At 35.1% G+C, this 18,086-nt stretch overlaps 1 protein-coding gene across 1 annotated transcript in view; it reads right to left on the reverse strand.

Moving 5' to 3' along the window:
• Positions 1-519: 519 nt before the first annotated feature.
• Positions 520-18,086, reverse strand: part of LOC131077426 (TITAN-like protein) — a 139,196-nt gene continuing 121,629 nt past the window's right edge. The window contains exons 5-7 of the mRNA XM_058014921.2: positions 17,655-17,694; positions 17,095-17,534; positions 520-945 (exon numbers count right to left, since the gene is read on the reverse strand). Of these exons, the coding sequence (XP_057870904.1) occupies positions 904-945; positions 17,095-17,534; positions 17,655-17,694 (522 nt within the window). The 3' untranslated portion in view covers positions 520-903. The remainder of the gene's footprint in view (positions 946-17,094; positions 17,535-17,654; positions 17,695-18,086) is intronic.

An 18,086-nucleotide genomic window follows, 5' to 3' on the forward strand; every position in this document is an offset into this window, starting at 1 on the left:
GTTTCTATGTTGTCTCTTCTAAGTTTGCTATCTCTGTTTAAGTAAAATTTATAAAATAATTGAAAGAATGCATCTGTTTCTATCTAGGAATTTTTTTCTCTCTTGCTAATTTCATGGTATAATGGATTTACACTATTTTTATCAGCTTTGTATATTACTGCCTTTTCACACTCTAATACTCATTCCTCTGGTTAAAGATTCTGACTCTTATCTTTTTATAAATAATTATTAAAAAAAAGACACACTTCATAACAACTCTGACAATTTTCTACAATGAATGTGCAGGTGGGCCTTGAAATAGTGCAAGAGAATCAGTGTTACCACACACCAATGTCATTAGCTGATATGAATATTTTCCTCACCTAGAGATTAAAAGTGCGAGTATTCATCAGGAAATTTTCATAAAACGCTTGGAATGCAGCATGTTTTTTCATTTTGACTCAAAACAGTTGAGAGTGAGATATATTGTATATTAAACCATATCTCCAAAGTCCAAACACTGTCATGACAATAATGAGATTCATAAAATGATATTTCCTATTATCATGCAAATATTTACTTAATATGAATACAACTAGGAATCAACCACTCAATCTATGGTCATGACACAGTAAGATAATATGATGGGTTACCATCATATTATATTAATTGCAGTGCCTGTAGGGTTACCATCAAATGAGGTTGAACCAGTCCCTACATATCTTTAATATGATGTGGGGGTAAATTGTCCTCTAATTATTCATTACATTTTGAAATGAGAAGCTGGAGTGAATAATTAACATTTCATACTTGACCATACATCCATATCATAGATGCTTTGTTCTGCCACGCACGCTACTAGGATATGATCACAAATGATTTAAAGGCCAAATGGCATAAAAAATTATTGATGTGGACATTATCCTAGTTTCCATCGGTCATCGACTTATTCATAGGATCCAACCTCTGCATCAACAATAAAATTCGGTAATCAATGTTAGTATAATAAATTATCTTCCTTGAAATCCATGACAAGAAGCCAAATTGTCACAATAATAAAAAACAACATCCAACTCAATCCTAAAACCAACCAATAGCTTGCAACACTAAGACAACTTGATCAGTTGTCCCAGAAATGAAGCACAATAAACACTTCAACCATAGGATACTTGTAAGTAGGAAAATCATCTTCCTAAGATTTATCAAAATGAAAAAGATGCTACAGAAATAAGAAACATCTAAAATCAATTTAAAAAGGAACACTTGACAACCTGCATATTTTACAACAAACAGCCTGAATATTCTAGAACTAAGGCTTCCAGACAATAGTAGTTATTGAGATATTTCTCAATTAACTGCATAAATGTTTCTGGCCATAGAATTGGTTGCAACAGTGAAAAGAATTTCTCATGGCAAGACCATTTGATTTATATAAACCAATGCCCAACTTCTATTCAAAACCACTTACGATTATGGAGCCAAACTGGTTCATATGGTGCTCATAGACGAGAAATTGGATAATATCAGTGTCACTAATGTTACATATTGTAGATACTTCCCAGCAAATAGTGAGCTGGAATGATCTGCGTTTCTAATACTTACAGATCTAATATCAGATTATTATTGATTGCATTAGTGGCTAGAACTTCAGTTATTGTTCTAATAACAAGGCTTGTGCTAATTTGTCCAGGACTTATATCTAGTCTCTGTAAAACACTGAGTGGCAAGGTCCTTTTATTTGCCTGGAAAATAGTAAATTATATTAAATAATAATGGGTTTGAAATTAGGATGCAACAGAGTAAATGATAAGAAGCTAAATAACTGATTATTACTGGGATGTTGGTGAATTGAAATCAAAGGTAGAAATAGATAAGAAGCTAAATAAATTATTATTACTGGAAAAAATAAACGTAACAGAAGACAAAGTCAACAAAACATTCATCCATAATCAATTTCTTGAGCATCCACCTGTTCTGCCCATCATCAAGGAACCATGAAAGAACAAAACTTCATCACTAAGCATCATTGAAACAATTCACTCAATATGAAACCAATTTTTGACTGAATTTTAAGATATCATATTTCCTTTTCCATGATAATTCAGTGGTTCTTGTAGTCATGGTGAAAGGAAATAATGACAATACTTGACAAACTTTTACAAGGAAAATTATACTAACAAAATTTTAAATGCAACAGAAATTAAACAAAAGCATTCTCAAAGATGGTACAACGATTTACCATGGAAAACCCTTATGGGAAAAAACCCAGCAAATAAGCACCACTCACCGTATTAACAGATAATGTTCATGCCACAACAAGCATTCTTCTGTGTCAATCCTACAGCACCAGCATGTGCGGCTTGGCTAAATTGTATGTTTTACAATTCCATGTGCTTATATTTACAAGCAGAAAACTTGTAGGAACCGCCAATCAGTTTTACAAAACAGTGAGCCGAAAACCATGGGCCAAAAGCAAACCATAAAACTAAATGTCCTGTTCCAAGTAAAGACAAGATCAAGAAGTTACACACTTTAAGCTAAAAGGAAAACAAGTTCCACCTCTTAAACTAAAGGATGAACAAAGAACAAAACAAACCCCTACAATCAGGGGATCCTTACAAACAAGAAAATTGTCTTTCTACCATGTAGTACATTGAAAAATGTGTCCCACACTCCATATAGAAGAGGTGAAGTGTTACGCAAAGCATACAATACTTAACAAATCTCTCATTTGTATACTTCGCAAAAGGACCACTCAAATATATATCAACTACTACAGGCAGCTATATCAATTCATTTCCTATGCCAAGAAAATCATCCAATGCTCCCTAGTTTTGTCAATGAGCCAAAAACCTTTTCCATGATATCAACTTTTTCATCAATACCTTCTTGTCTACAAGTATTTCTCTAACAAATTGATACTACATATCAATATGATTTGTCCATGGCCCCGACCTCACTTCAAAGCGGACCCAAACTTTCCCCTTCAGAAATCTATTGATATGGTATAGCTACTTCCAAGTGGTGGCGAATATGTTTGGATTTGTAGTGGGTGTGATGTAAGGTATTCAAGCTCATAAAGTCAAGTGAAAGGCCATTTGTGCCACATCCCTAGACTAGACATCAAAGTTTGCCCAGGTAAAAATAGCATACCCATTCTAGAAGCACAAGTCATGGCATATATTAATGAGCAAGAAAAAGCAAATCAATCAGCAATCCACAAATCAAATCATTGTTTGTTAAAGAAAGGATCTTGAGGAATGAAGCCCCTCCACCCTCTAATCTTCAACCTACAAAGAGCTGCCCTTTTTTGTCCACACCTAAATAACAACCATTGGCCTTTACACAACAAATTAAAGGAGCATCACATAGCAAGATGTCTCAAGAGAACAGACTAGCTTTCAATGTTGTTCGCTCAACGTATTGGAAACAAATGGTGAAAGCAATAAATGAGGCTCCAAAAGACTACACGGGCATGGGTTTTGAATGAAAGATTGTTCATTCAAATTACTATATATATATATATATATATTAATTTATTTTCAGATAATATTATAATATATATATTTTTACTGCAGAGCAGTTCTTATAAAATATTATAATAATTATAATCATTATATTATCTTCTATAATTATATTATTATTAAGTTCTGCACAAGCACATTATCGTGCTTCATATATTAAGCATTCATATTATGCACAACACCGTACATACCACCAAGAACTGCCTGTACTTGATAACAGTTCTGATCTGATCTAATCTGTATATATATATATATAAGAGCAAGCATAACAGCAGTGTAATGTTAATCATAAGTATGCAGAAACGTATGTATATTGTTGCAACACTTATTATGCTATGCACAGAAAACTCATACCAGACTGTGGTAACCAGACGAACTGCTGAATCTTTAATATCCTATAAAATATTCCATCTGAATTCTTCGATATAATAATTAATGCAGACTAAATTATAACTCATACCAAATTAACTATATTAATGCCTAATCGACTGTATGACCTGCATAGTAGAAACTTAGACCCGATCTGCCTAATCCATCCTCCCTTTCCCCTTGACGGAGTGGATTGATGGCCTTCTTGTATCTTGCAATAAGAAAGGGACGCACTTCTTCATATGCGATGAGACACCTCTTCTACTAGCAAACCACCTTCATAACAGATCATGCCTTTTGGCTTATCAATTTAGTTAGTCGTGCAATCGCTGCAACTTATCATTAATAACTCTTGTTCAATTGTAACCCTTGTGCCATTTCTAATTATTGATTTATTCAAATCGATGCCTCAATAATATCAATCCTTTTCTTATTGATAGTTAAATGAATAGTCAAATGCTGCCATCTAATCATAGTCATCGACTTATATTAGGCTTGATAAATTATCGATAACTAATTGTCTTCATGTCATCGTTGTCTGAGGCATAGTAATTGATAGATGTGGTTGACTAGTCTTCAACGTTTTATTTCCCAAACAATTGCTGATTGTATGGAGTCACAGCTTCTCATACTTTATGAACTGATCGGACTATGTGATGTTTTCCCTTGTATGTTGTCATAGTTTATCAAACTCCCAATTAGAGGTGTGTGTCACTGTTCCTTGGTGTGTTGCAATGTGCTTTGGATCATGCCCTGCTAAATTTTTTTGATAACCATCTGAAAGAGTAGAGATCCGTTCCAAGCTTCCTATTGCTTTCTTCTGTGCCTTAGGCTTATTGTTACTTGTTAGTCTTTGTTCTCTAATCATCTTTATGCATCAGTAATATGTCTTGAGAACATCAGTTATCAGTTAGTCTTTATTTTTATTTGAATATTTCAAGAATATTATTAGTAATAAATATCAATAATAATATTTAATAAATAAATGCCAATAGTGGCATGTTGTTGTTGTTTGTAATTAGGGCTGGCGGATTCCAACATTGGAATCCGCCTCCATCATATAGGGCCAGGCCCAATACTCCTCGGCTCCCACCTAAAAAGGCTCCCACGCTACACTTAAACATATCACGCCTCCTTGATAGGGCCGACCCTATTCAATTCAATTAAAAGGAATTAATAATTAATATAATTAATAATGTTAATACATGAAGGCCGACATGTTAAAAGGAAAGAAGTCTCCTATAAATGTGACTCTTGCTTCTCATTATCATCATTCCAACTCAGGCAGATGAAAATTTTATTCGGTGAAAAGCGAACTTTATATTAAAGGCATCTGGCAAACAGCGAACTCCATTAGTTAGCAGCAGATCCTCAACAGTAGACAGCGAACTCCATTAGTTAGCAGCAGATCCTCAATAGGAGACAGCGAACTCCATCAGACATCTGCAGATCCCTAGTTAAAGGCAGTGAACTTCAGATCATCAATAGAAGACAGCGAACTCCATTAGACACCTGCAGATCCCAAATTAAGGGCAGTAAACTTCATAAGAAGCTGGAGACCATACAGCGAACTTCATAAGAGGCTGGAGATCATATGTAATGTTCAGTTGAATTCAAAATCATAATCAGATCTGAGGATCCTTTGGCTGGGTTTTTCCTCCTAGGAGGTTTTCCCAGGGTAACTGTGTTTTGTCTTTTGCATTTCATTTCCTTTATTATGCTTAAGTCTGGAAAACAATAAGTTAATTAACCTTATTCTAATTTTCTGAGTTTTATTCAATCTGAAAGTACTAAAAATAACAGTTGTGATGGTTAAGTTGTTGTGTTGTTGTTCTTGCCATCAAGGTTCAAGCCCCACCGGTCCACAGCTCTGGGTTAAAAGCGTTTACCCCTTTTAAAAAAATATATTTAATAAATAAATAAATTTCAAATAATTATTTGTTGGTAATTCATATATTTAAAAATAATAATTACTTCATTTAGGTTATATATAATGATCAAGGAGGGGACATGACAGGCAACAAATGAACTCTTGCAAGTGTGTAGGAATAGCAAACCAACCACTTTGGAATATTCACCAATCAATCTTCAACTCTATTCGTGCAATGGCAAGCAAGAACGAAAGTTTGGCAAGGATGAATAATATTTTTTGTTTTGCATTCACAATATGAGAAATGACTTTGTTTTTCTCTTTAAGATTTATTAGAATCCACATTTTACGGGTTGTGGGATGTTTCTGGCATTTTAGTCAAAGTTACAAGTCGAAAAAAAAAATCGCCACTTGGGTGTCACTCCCCACCAAATTCATTGCATAAACACCAAGTTTGTCTTGGATGGACTCACAAGTCTAGTGTGGAACCCTACATGGCTCCTAGGACGGACCTAATCCAAGCAAACCGGGACATAATTTGAATTTGAATTTGGATTACTCAAACCGTCACACAACAATATATAATAATATTAAAGACACATTATAGACAGATCAATTCAAGCAAATTATAGAGAGAGTGGAAAAAATTGAAGGAACAAGTGAAGTTGATGCAATCACACTAACAATTTGTAGACAACACAATTTTATTCAAGGAAAGAAAGAAAAACAAAGGTCAAACAGACAGACAATACTCTAAAGAAATATGCTATGGCTTTAGGGCAACTCATAAACATAGATAAGCCAGAAATATTTTTCTTTACAAAAAAGGATCTTCTCCTAGCAAACATTGGGAGTCCCCTTGTTTAGTGGAGCCAGCAAGGCCTCACTCTAGGAAAGCTTGGTAAAACAAATGTAGCAAAAAGTTGACCTTCCTTGAAGGGAAGATGCTTACCTTTACAAGGAAAATTCTAATACTCAAATCAATTATCTCTACAATTCTGATTTATCTGATGTCCTACTTCAAAATTCCTTCAAAACCTTACAATGACTTGGAAGAATTAAAGAGATCCTTTCTAAGGAAAGATGGGGGGAGGATAAGAAAACTCCATTGGTGGGATGGAAGCAAATCTATACTCTGACGAATAGGGCTACAAAACAACACTCGACAAAAGAGAGACTTGGAAGCAAACTTGATTTGGGGATTATATTAAAGGCCTAATTTGAAATGCTCCAAGATGCTTCAAAGAAAGTATTGGACTCCAATGATCCAGCTTGAGTTCTAACAGTCTTGAATCTGCCAAAAGGAATCCATCTAGGGAATTTTACGCTTAAATGCTAAAATATCATGACCACCCACGTGATCTAAGAAATCAAGGATGGAAGAAGTGTAGTGCTCTAGGAAGATTCACAGAATAGTTATCCTTCGCTTGCCATGTAGAAGTGATCTTGGAAAAGCAAAAGATATTCTTATAGCATCCTAATAAGGGATTGTTCCACACAAAGCATCATAGATCTAATAGAGCGAAATATATTCAAATGCTCGGTATACTGGCAAAGCAAGTAAAACAATCAAAGAGGAAGGTGTTTACTAATGACCGCTAATCTCAAAGTGAACCGGTCAATTTGTCTATGTTGCCATTATTATTGCCCCTCCAAAGCTAGAGCCTTTGCTTGGAGAGCCATTCAAAAGAAAACCCTAACTGCTGATAAATTTAAAACTCTTAGTTTTGCTAGCCCTTCTAAGTGTTGTTTGTGCAATAGGGCAGAAGAGATGATGAATCACCTATTAATTAGTTGTCCTTTTACAACAAAAAATGCAAGCAACAGTAATGTGCCAAATTGGGCTAGATGGAAGCATTACTTGAGGACCACATCGAAATTTTCAAATCTTGGCCCATAATTATAAATGCTTTGCTCCTTAGCTATGAAATTTGGAAGGAGAGAAACAAACCCATCTTTTCAGACACCAAGATGTGGAAAGCATTTCTATATTAAAGTGGAAGTAGCAAATTGGCAATTGAAGAAATGATGCTCGCTAGATCAGCATCTATAGGAGTTAAGAAAAATAAAATATATTTATCTACTAGGTTGGCGAGATGCTAAAGAGATGGAAGGGGTCGAAAGCAAAGTTGCAAAAAGCACAGAAAAATCAGCTGACTCAGGAGTACTGATGAGCTTGACATGGCCGAGAGTCACACGTGTAATGTCCCTAACTGGGATTCCCCAATTAAGTCCACTGTGCTGTTAATCCAGTTCAATAGTTCATTAATTTATAACTCAAGTTTATTTTACATATAACTGAAACAGTAACAGTAATAACAGATTCAAGTCGTATTGTATATCTCTGTCTCATAATCTTGTATCTAAATTTACTGAAAAATAGATATGTCACAGATTGTTATGGTAATTGCAATTTAAGGGCCTATAAACCCTGAAGAATGTACTACGATATAAATCAAGCAAAGTAGAAGAGATAAAGAAATACCTGATATGCTGAGGTGGGATCCAGTAGACAAGTTAGGACATATAGATTTATAAGATATGTGATTATGACAGATTCTAAAATCCTATTATTTGTACAGCATGAACCTATTCTCAAGAACCTAAAACATAGGAACAGATTGTGGAGTAGGATAGCTAAGTGTGGTGCCCAAGAAGCCCTCCACCCTAGAATCAAGGGCGGCTTAACCCCCTTGACCTCAAGTGGCCCATGCCATCAATGAGATGGCCTACCCAGTGTGGCGCCCTACCACCGTTCTCCTCCACTTACCATATCTATCCCACAATCCAGGGTTAAAGATTCAGTCAGTATGACAGAAGATGTGTGATTTACAACAAGGTGCCCAGGAAGCCCATCCTTTACAGGCCCAAAGGCAGCATCCCTTATGCCCCTTTGGCTTCATGGGACTCCCTGGTCCTAAATCATGAAGTGGTGTGCCTTTAAAGGTGACCCCAGCACCGTTCTCCTTACTGCAACTCGCTACCTTGGGTCATACTTACTTATGAACTGTTCACCAGGATTGAAAATGTCAACCTGCATGGGATTTCCAGGCTCCAAGTATATTCACAAACTAGATATGCAAAGGTATGTATATTTCAAATGAAGAGATGTTAGGTGTATCTTATTGTGCAGAACTAGTTGTAATAGAATTACAGAATTTACACATATTTGTGCAAGTTCGCATACCAGATACTCTGCCCTTTAAGTCTGTCTGTGTGCCTCTCTTTTCACACGCCTTCCTTATCCGTATTCCTTCCGCCTGTGCAATCATCCGTATCTTCCTCCTCATGTCTATTGGAAGGTATTTATCCTTCCTATCGTGGGTGGAGAGAACACTACCAACGGTCATGCCTTTTAGTGGCAGCGACCCCTTTGAAAGGTCGTTGCCTTTCCCTTCATCGCATTTCTCAAACCATGGCAACCATTCATAACAAATTGTGAATGCCAATAATTATTAAAGCAAATACACTAATCAGGATATTATAATAATAAGAATCAGTTAATAATAATCACTATTACTTGAGGATATGTATAATCAGAATATAATTAGTAATAGGAATCAATTAATATCAATATTAGATATCATTATTGGTTTTGCCTGAATCTTAATAACAGTTCTGTTCTTATCTGATCGATGGATGCTTTGACTCCTTTCCTTTATATCTCTCAATGTGAGGGAGGGGTCATGCCTTTTCATCATGTATGCCCTTTGGCAAGAGACACACCTCTTTCACCATTAGCACCCTTTGAAAGAGTGCAACTCCTCATTATTTCTGCCCTTTGAAAGGGACACAACCTTTCACAATCAGATATGCACTTCTTATTAAATCAGATCTGCATTTCTGATTCCCAAATTATCCCCTCTCGAATGAGGCTCCCTTCTCCCCTTTTATACCTCATATTTGGGAGAGTCACAACTTATCATTTCATGCCTTTTGTCCATTCATTAACTTAATTAAATTTTTAATTATACTTAATTATATTCTTTTATATTTTCATTTTAATTTAATTTTTATTCTTTTAAATGCTAATTTTATTATTAATATTTACCATTAAATTCTATTTCAAAATGGGGACATTACAACACGCGTGAAAACTCGCCCCGACTTCTAGGGTAAAAATTGCACAAAATCACTGTAACTTGGCAAAAAAAATCAACAAAACAATAAAATAGATCTTTGAAACCCTAAACTTTTTTGTCTTGTTTTTGGACATGAGCTTTCCAACATGATAGGTTTCAATCACTAAGAAATTGACACCGTCCTACAGTTCCTGGTGGGAGAGCTGAGTGCAAGAGGAGTGTTGCAAAGCAGGGGGATGCGAGGGTGGTTTGTAAACCCTGACATCAGTCTGAAGGGCGTTCACAAAGATTTTCTCGGAATCCAGGTAGAAGGAGGCATGAGCAACATGCATCCACAAAAGCATCGCCACAAAGCCATTGCCCATATAATTGTCACCAAAGTTGTTGAAACCATTATCGACAGGGAGGACCAAAGACAAATGAGGATGTGAAGTGAAAAACATTGCAAGCCTAATTTTCAGTATTGAGACTAATTTCATGTCCAATATTAATAAAGATGCATTTTTCTTGTATTGGATTAATTCACATTTAAAATTGAAACTTAAGAAGACAATAAATATCAATAATTGCATCAAGGAAAGGGGTTGACCCCGTATCGCAGCAGTATGTTGCGCGCCTCTTGTTCAAGAGGTTATGTGTTCGAGCCTCTGCTCGAACCCCTTGCTCCCCATTGGCATTGGTGCATAGGCAGAGAAAAAAAAAGGACGAGGACAATTGAAGGGCCCGTGGATCGAGCTGTACGGATGTTGTCGAGGGTGCTAATGCCCTTTCAAATGCACGGGCATAGTGGTGGCGCGATGCCAATACAAGTGTACGGAGAGAGTTTGGCGTGGAGTGATAAGGGTTGGAGATAAGGAGAGGTTGCCAGATTGGAGTGATAAGGAGACTTTACGGAGTGATAAGGAGGCCCGAGCTTTGCGGATGGAGAGATAAGGTGGTGTCGTGATCAATGGAGTGATAAGGTGTTCTCACTCGTGGACAATGATGTGGAGAGATAAGCCGCAAGAGTCAAATCTAGGAGGTGTTAATACCTCAGCATTGTAACCACAGGGATGGGATCCCCCAATGTGATCCTACTGGTTCAAAGCTCCAGTCAAAAGTGTAAGAGACCCAATTACCGATCGAAAAAAAAATAATTGCATCAAGGAAAATTCATCCCAGTTGTACACTTGTAAAATCATTTCATTTTTGGTAAAATCGATAATATACATTTAGAATAATACAATATAATTATATTAATGTTAATAATATATCTACAATCTTAATTTTTTTTAAAACGTATATTTAGTTTGAACTTTGATGTATGTATTTGTGATTTATAATTTTCATTCAAACAGAACTTGAAATTAATATATATTCAAAGTCTGGATTTGATTTTTTGGTGTATATATGTGTTTTTCAAGAATATTTTAAGAAATTATATATTTCAAATGTTCGATCAATTTGCCAAGTTAATGCCGATTTTTTCCCAAGTTTTTAAAAATTTTGGGCCAATCGAGTCATTGCCGAGTCCAAGTTTTTCAACTATGGTTGAAAGTACTCCTTATCGAGTGGGGTGAAAGAGGTTATTCATCCACTAACCCAAGGTATGAAATCTAGTGGGAAGCCCCCCTAAAGGCTGGTATAAAATGAACTTTAACAAAGCTGCCTGAGGCAATCTTGGTCCATCTAATGCAAGATGCATCATTGGGGACTCAAAGGAGGGTCTCTTTTAGAATTGAAAATAATGAAGGCATCAACAATGAGGCGGAAGCCCAAGCTCTACAACTAGGGCTAAGATTTGCAAGGCAAGTAGAATTGATGCAATATAGATTGAAGGATATTCTATGGCTATCCGTAATGTAGTGAGAAGAAAAGAAGGAAAGGCTACACAAACTAGAAAACTAATAACATTTTGCAAGAGGTGTGGTCGTTATTTGATTCCTTTGCAAAGTATTCTATTCAGCATATAGAGAGAGGTGAATAAGGAAGTAGACATCCCCGCCAAAAAAATTGCCATAGATCACAAAGATGAACTAATCATTATTAAGATAGCAAAAGCTTGAGACACATTCAAATCAATTGATAACCCTTAATTATGTTCAATTTTTTTTTCACACAAGGATGGCCTTAAGAATTGCGTTCACAACATCATGTGATAATAATTCTCTAACAATTATGATTCAAAGATGGCAACTAAAAAGAATCTGTCACCTTATTTCATGAGCATTGGTGTTTAAAGCTTCCAACTAGTAATTAACCCACATGAGTGGATAATATAGGGTAAGTACTGAAAAAACAATATGGGCTCTACAATATTTCAAATTTTCTTGCTGTTAGCAATGTATATGTAGGTAAGACTCATTTTGTAAAAGAGGCACTGTAATGTCCCCAACCTTGACCTTACACCACTACTATTTCCTCAATTTTGTAAAGTCTCTAGGAGAGACAAAATTGCAAAAGAATAGACAGATCGATTATGGCATTTCATATTGGCCATCATGATAATGAAGATCATTCACTTACAGATATAAACTAACGACATGTGCAATAGAAGGAAGTAACATCAGTTGGGAGATATCGAGTTAAGGCAGACTTATATATTACCATTTGAAGGAGCAAGAGGACGGTTGAATCTATCATTGAATATATAATCATCATGACTTCTCATTACACAATCAGAGGATTTGTCAAATATCGATGAATGCCATGGAGCGATTGTGAACAGGATGTGACTATGGTTCAATAAGGAGGATTAAGAGTCACATTGAGTATGGTGCGGTTACAAACAAGTATTTAGAATGGCATTGATTAAGATTAGTAATAAACATTAATACCAACACACAATTCCACTTAAATCTACAATTGGTTAACTTTTAGATGACATTGAATTAAGATCAATGATCAAACATTGCTAATTCTAGCCAAAACATATCAATATCACGAGGCAAAGCAATATACCGATTTGTTTAAGAGGTGCGATTGGCATATATCTTAAGACATACGATTTACTTAATGAACCAAACTGCCTATGTTAGGGAGTGACACGTCTCTTGGACATTCAAGGGATGCAACCTTTGAGTCTTGTATATATATATATATATCCATTAACTGATTGGCTCGATCAGGCATCAGCCTTTTGGCATCACTTACAGCTGGAAGAGTAAATCGATCAAGGACCAATCTGGAATCAGAAATTATTAAGTCTGCATTAACATTGGCATTTGGCATTTTATGCAGCAGTACATTTCTGAGCACAATTGTGGTATGCATTATCGTTCATAAGTATAAGTTGCTAATTTAGGTAATATAAATAAGATGAATGATAAATAAAATTATAAATATAATTATCCATTATATGGAGTAATAATAAATATATGTTTATTATATATGCATATTTATATACCCGAGTTCTTAACCAGTTCTGATTCTTTCCCCAAGGAAGGGTGTGGTGCTATTAGGGAGAGGTGGAGTAAAACCATCTCAGAAATAGATGAGCCCCAAGGGTGAATGGACTCCAGATCCTGAAATCTGGGCTGTAGTATGAGCCCCAAGGGTGAATGGATTGATGATCCTGAAATATGGGCTGTATTATGAGCCCCAAGGGTGAATGGATTGATGTTCCTGAAATCTGGGCTGCATTATGGAGATGGTGTCATCGCACCCTAGACAACCAAATTCCCCAACCAGGGTTAGGAATTAAAAGGGATTAAGGTTAGGGCTTGAATAAGGATAGCATCAAGTTATACTATGAGCAACCCTAGTTATTTAATATGTAATTCATGTAACTCAGTAAGTAGTAATGTATGTTGCCCTTTGGGAATTGACAGCCTATTAACAGGGGACATTACAGGCACAAAGCCTTTCTTGAGGAAGTAATGGAGCCCCAATTAAAAAAAATCCTTACAATGAAGGCCAAGATCATCATTTTTAGTATTTAGTGGGTCTTTAGGGAGGAGCTATTAGTAGCCAATCACAAATATCACGTGAACAATGAATATAGCCTCTATGTTTGTGGCTACAAGATTTACAAGAAGAGGAGGTGGTACATATTTTAGTAGAGAGTTTCTTTAAGAGCAATTTCTTGGGAGGGTTGAAGGATGTTTTAATCAATGCAGTTCTAGGGTGCAATCTTCCCATGCCAAATTGTCCGCTCCTAGTCAAATAGTCTTTAATGGGGCCTCAATTCCCATTTCTACATAGTGGGGAAGCATGTTTTGTGGCAACATGCAAGAAGAGGATAATGAAAGCAATGGCATTCTTGAAAGGCATTGCAAGCATCAACAGGTTGGGGACGGTAGCTTGGAGCTTCACACTGGGGAAATGTATATTGAGGCATCTGCTCTTTGCAGACTACAATCAAGTTTTAATTGGTCATGTTAGGGTCCATTTTTGGCTTTCAATATAGTATAGTTATAAATGTTCAATAGCAAATAGGAAAGATGGTGGAGCCGTGAAGGTGACCTCAAAGGCACCATTTTTCTATTCCACCAATATGTAAAAAAAGAGTGTTTCTTTTTGTTAAATTTAATATATGGGAGTGGTCACCAAAACAATAATTCACCAATCACCAAAAATATTAAATATAAATTATTTATACAAAAATATAAAATATTTATATTAAATTTTATTTGATATATATATAACTCAGCCTGAGGGGTTTTCATTTTATATATTAATAATTATTTATATATATGTAATATTAATTATATATAAGAACAATTGTCCAAAAATAAATAAATTATTAATATATATTAAATATATTTAGTATCAAAAAATTATAATTATGTCCAAGAGGTTGAGCTTAGTTAGTTAAAGCATTGAGTTCTCAATGTGGAGACCCAAGTTCAACTCCCATGAGGGACACCTTTGTGTAGAATTCTAAGTTGTGACTCTTGGTCTTCCATTGGTTGTATTTGTCTCATTGTTTAAAGTGGATTTCTAAGTTGTGACCCTTGGTCTTCCAATTGTTGTTTCTAGTTTGGTGCTTGAAAGGAGCTAGTATTTGTAATAAGTTTGCTCGAAAGGAGCTGGTATTTGTAATAAGTTTGTAACATGGATGCTTGAATGAGCAAAAAATGAGCTCTGTGATTCTATGATACTTAATACAAAAAAAAATTATAATTATTTATTGTTCATTTTCTTCATTTCTGGTTTTGAGCTGTGTGATACTTTTCATCACCAATGTTTTGGATCATACTACATGATCCATCATCAGGATGAAACAAATAGTTAGAGAGCAGAAACTATTATAAATATTTATTGTTCATTTATTTAATATATATATAATTTAATAAATAAAATATTATCACTTATTATTTGTGTCACCATCCCCTAGTGCTCCCAAATTTTGGGGAAAATTTATCGTCCATGAAACCAATCCTTGTATCCCCTCATCCTCCTCATTCCAAAACTTTGTGGAACACCAAAAATAAGTGCTTTGTGCACTTAGATTGGAAAGCCATAGTAATTTTATGTCTGCTAGTTGAAATTGTCATTTGATCTCATTAGAGCGATTTTGTGCAAGTGATTTTGTAAGTTAAATATAATTTGACAATAATTGCAGGCTCTGTATTACAATCTTTATTTATTTGAGTATTTGTGGTTTTGTATGTGAATCACAAATATTCAACTCATCCTATATTGTGTTTGTTGTCAATTCAATTCAATTTATGTTGTACTCATTCTTTCTAGTTTCTACTTTTCGCTAGCATTTGTCAATTGTCATAAGGTTAAGTCAGAAAATTTTAAAATCCCATCTTGTATAGAAGAGCTGTTTAGCCTTGTTCCCAAACCCGAGAACAAAAGACAACAATTTTCTTTAGTTTGGTTACCTTGCATGCTGAAACCATAGAATTATCTTGTGTGTATTGCAAAAAGCTAAAGTTCATCCCCATAGGTTCTAGGGTTTAGTTTTATTTTTAGATACATGGGGAGCTTCCCCTTCTAACTTGAAGAAAGGATTATCCTTACACATTGTTCCGTTTTGTGTTGTCTAAAAGGGGCAAATTAAAATGGTAACATACATATCTAGAATTAGGACAAATATTGTATTTTTGTCTGTATTGTATAGGCAAAATTTATTCTGCAGGTTCAAACTGATTTTTTTGTGTAAACAAAGCTAAAATCAGTTTTAGTGCAAGCCTCAAGGAAGCATTGCCCTAATTATTTTGAAGGAAATCATTTGCCACTAGGGAGTAGAGGGCAATTGCTTTAGATTATTATACACAACTGACGTGCATCCATAACTAGCTCAGTTTTACCTTTTTTGTTAACAATAATCATCATAGTATATGGCTGTAATACAGTACATGGGATATTTAAACCATTAGTGAGCCAAATTTAGTAAATATTACTGCTACGATGTGATTATCATGTTGATTACTCTGGCTTTCTAATTCATTGACATCTATAGGTGGGCATACACAAAAGGCTAAAGTTTTACAGTTGCCCTATCCTCTACTGTTCCAAGCAACAAAACTGTAGAGAAAGCCTCTTAGAATTGGAGAGAGTGCAAAGGATGTGGAAAAGTCAAACAATAAGCACTCAAAGATAACTTTGAGTTTGAAATATATGAAGAAATCACAAATATAAGTACATTTCAAGATGAAGCATTTTGAAAAAAAAAAATTATTGTTCATAAATTTGGAAAAATTATGGAAAAAATGAATAAATATAATCATTATATTTGATAGCAATTATTATTTGTTACAAAAAAGATTTTTTGCATGAATAGAAGATTTAATGTTAATTGTTGAAAATTATATGTCTTTTATACATTACTCTCGTATTGCATGCAATCCAAGGGTGCAAACAACCAATAGGTTCAGACTTCAGAGAATCACAAACACATGCAAAGAGAAGATAGCAAAAACTCGTGATGAATGTGATCATGAGTCAATGCAACTGACACCTGTGAATCCCAAAGAATTCAGAAAAGTTGAAATCCGTATCCATTTGGAAATGTATTGCGATAAACATAATTTTAATTGATCCCACGTCACTATAAGAAACATTATCATGCTATCGATTAAACAGATAAAATAGGAAGCATAGGTTATGAAGTCAACAACTTGAATGCAAAAGAAGATTCAAGTACATAATGATAAAACTGAATCAAGAAGAAGATACACGAATTCCAATCTTTTTAAGAGGGCAAACTAAGCCTGAAATGAATTTCTTATTTATTCAATAAAGACTACTTGTGTTTCCATTAATGGAAAGTATATCAAGATGCCAAACATAAATACTAAAATAACAAAAACTTATCAAATGATCACTTAAAACTCACCTTTCTTTTACTGACATAAGGCTGTAATTCAACCAGATTCTTGGTCTTTGTTACATGATTTTTCTCTGCCTCGAACTCCTTCATCGAATCCTTTCGAGAACCAGCTTGCCAAACTCTACCAAAATTAGGCAGCCAAGAGGAATCATTTGCAACACTTGTACTAGGTATATCTCCATTTAGCTCCCTTTTTAGCTCAACCCTTCTTCGTTCTGCCCAGGCAGCACCGACACGCTTTGGATTCCTCATCTTCTTTAGCTTTCTTTCTTGAGTCTTTGATAGTCTCTGGATGTCTGCAGATGTTCCAGATGTACCACTAGAGATAACTTCATTCTCTCCATCCACTTTCAACCAAGGGGGAGGTGCTCCAGTATGTATATTTTCTTTCACCTCCCCAGGAATTAAATAAGGGGCACGAATGCATGTAAGATGGTGTTCTATTCCTACATAAACAAAGAGAGTATATTAGCCAGGAAATCAAAAGAGACGTAACATGAATCAAAGAAAGCACAGAATTTGGCCTTCATGCTTGATGTTGAGCTCATTAATTGTTTAGTAATTACCCTGGTGCCCATCTTGCAAAGAACATGCTACATTGTAGCCCTGAAAACATGTAAACAATACATTACCACAAAGAATTGTCAGGTGCAGATACAAAATAACAGCAAAACCTTATCAGGGTTAAAAAAAGAAAATTTAAATCCTAAAAGTAACCTTTTTCAAATGTTACTACAACTACTTGATCAATACACAGTAATACTACTGAATTCAAACAAGTCCTTTTTCAGTTAAGAGAGAAGCAAAAGACACAGAGAGCAATGAAAGACGTGATTAAAAATTCTGTGGTCAATATGTGAAGCAATCTGCATATGGACAATTTCAAACACTTGGACAAACAAATTCCAGTAGCATGATATGAGGAATGAACTTTCTTGAAAGGGGTAATAAGTTCTTGGGGTCAAGTAATTATAGCATAACAAAATTAAAGGTAAAAG

Source organism: Cryptomeria japonica, chromosome 3 (genome assembly GCF_030272615.1).
Source record: "Cryptomeria japonica chromosome 3, Sugi_1.0, whole genome shotgun sequence".
NCBI classification, from domain to species: domain Eukaryota; kingdom Viridiplantae; phylum Streptophyta; class Pinopsida; order Cupressales; family Cupressaceae; genus Cryptomeria; species Cryptomeria japonica.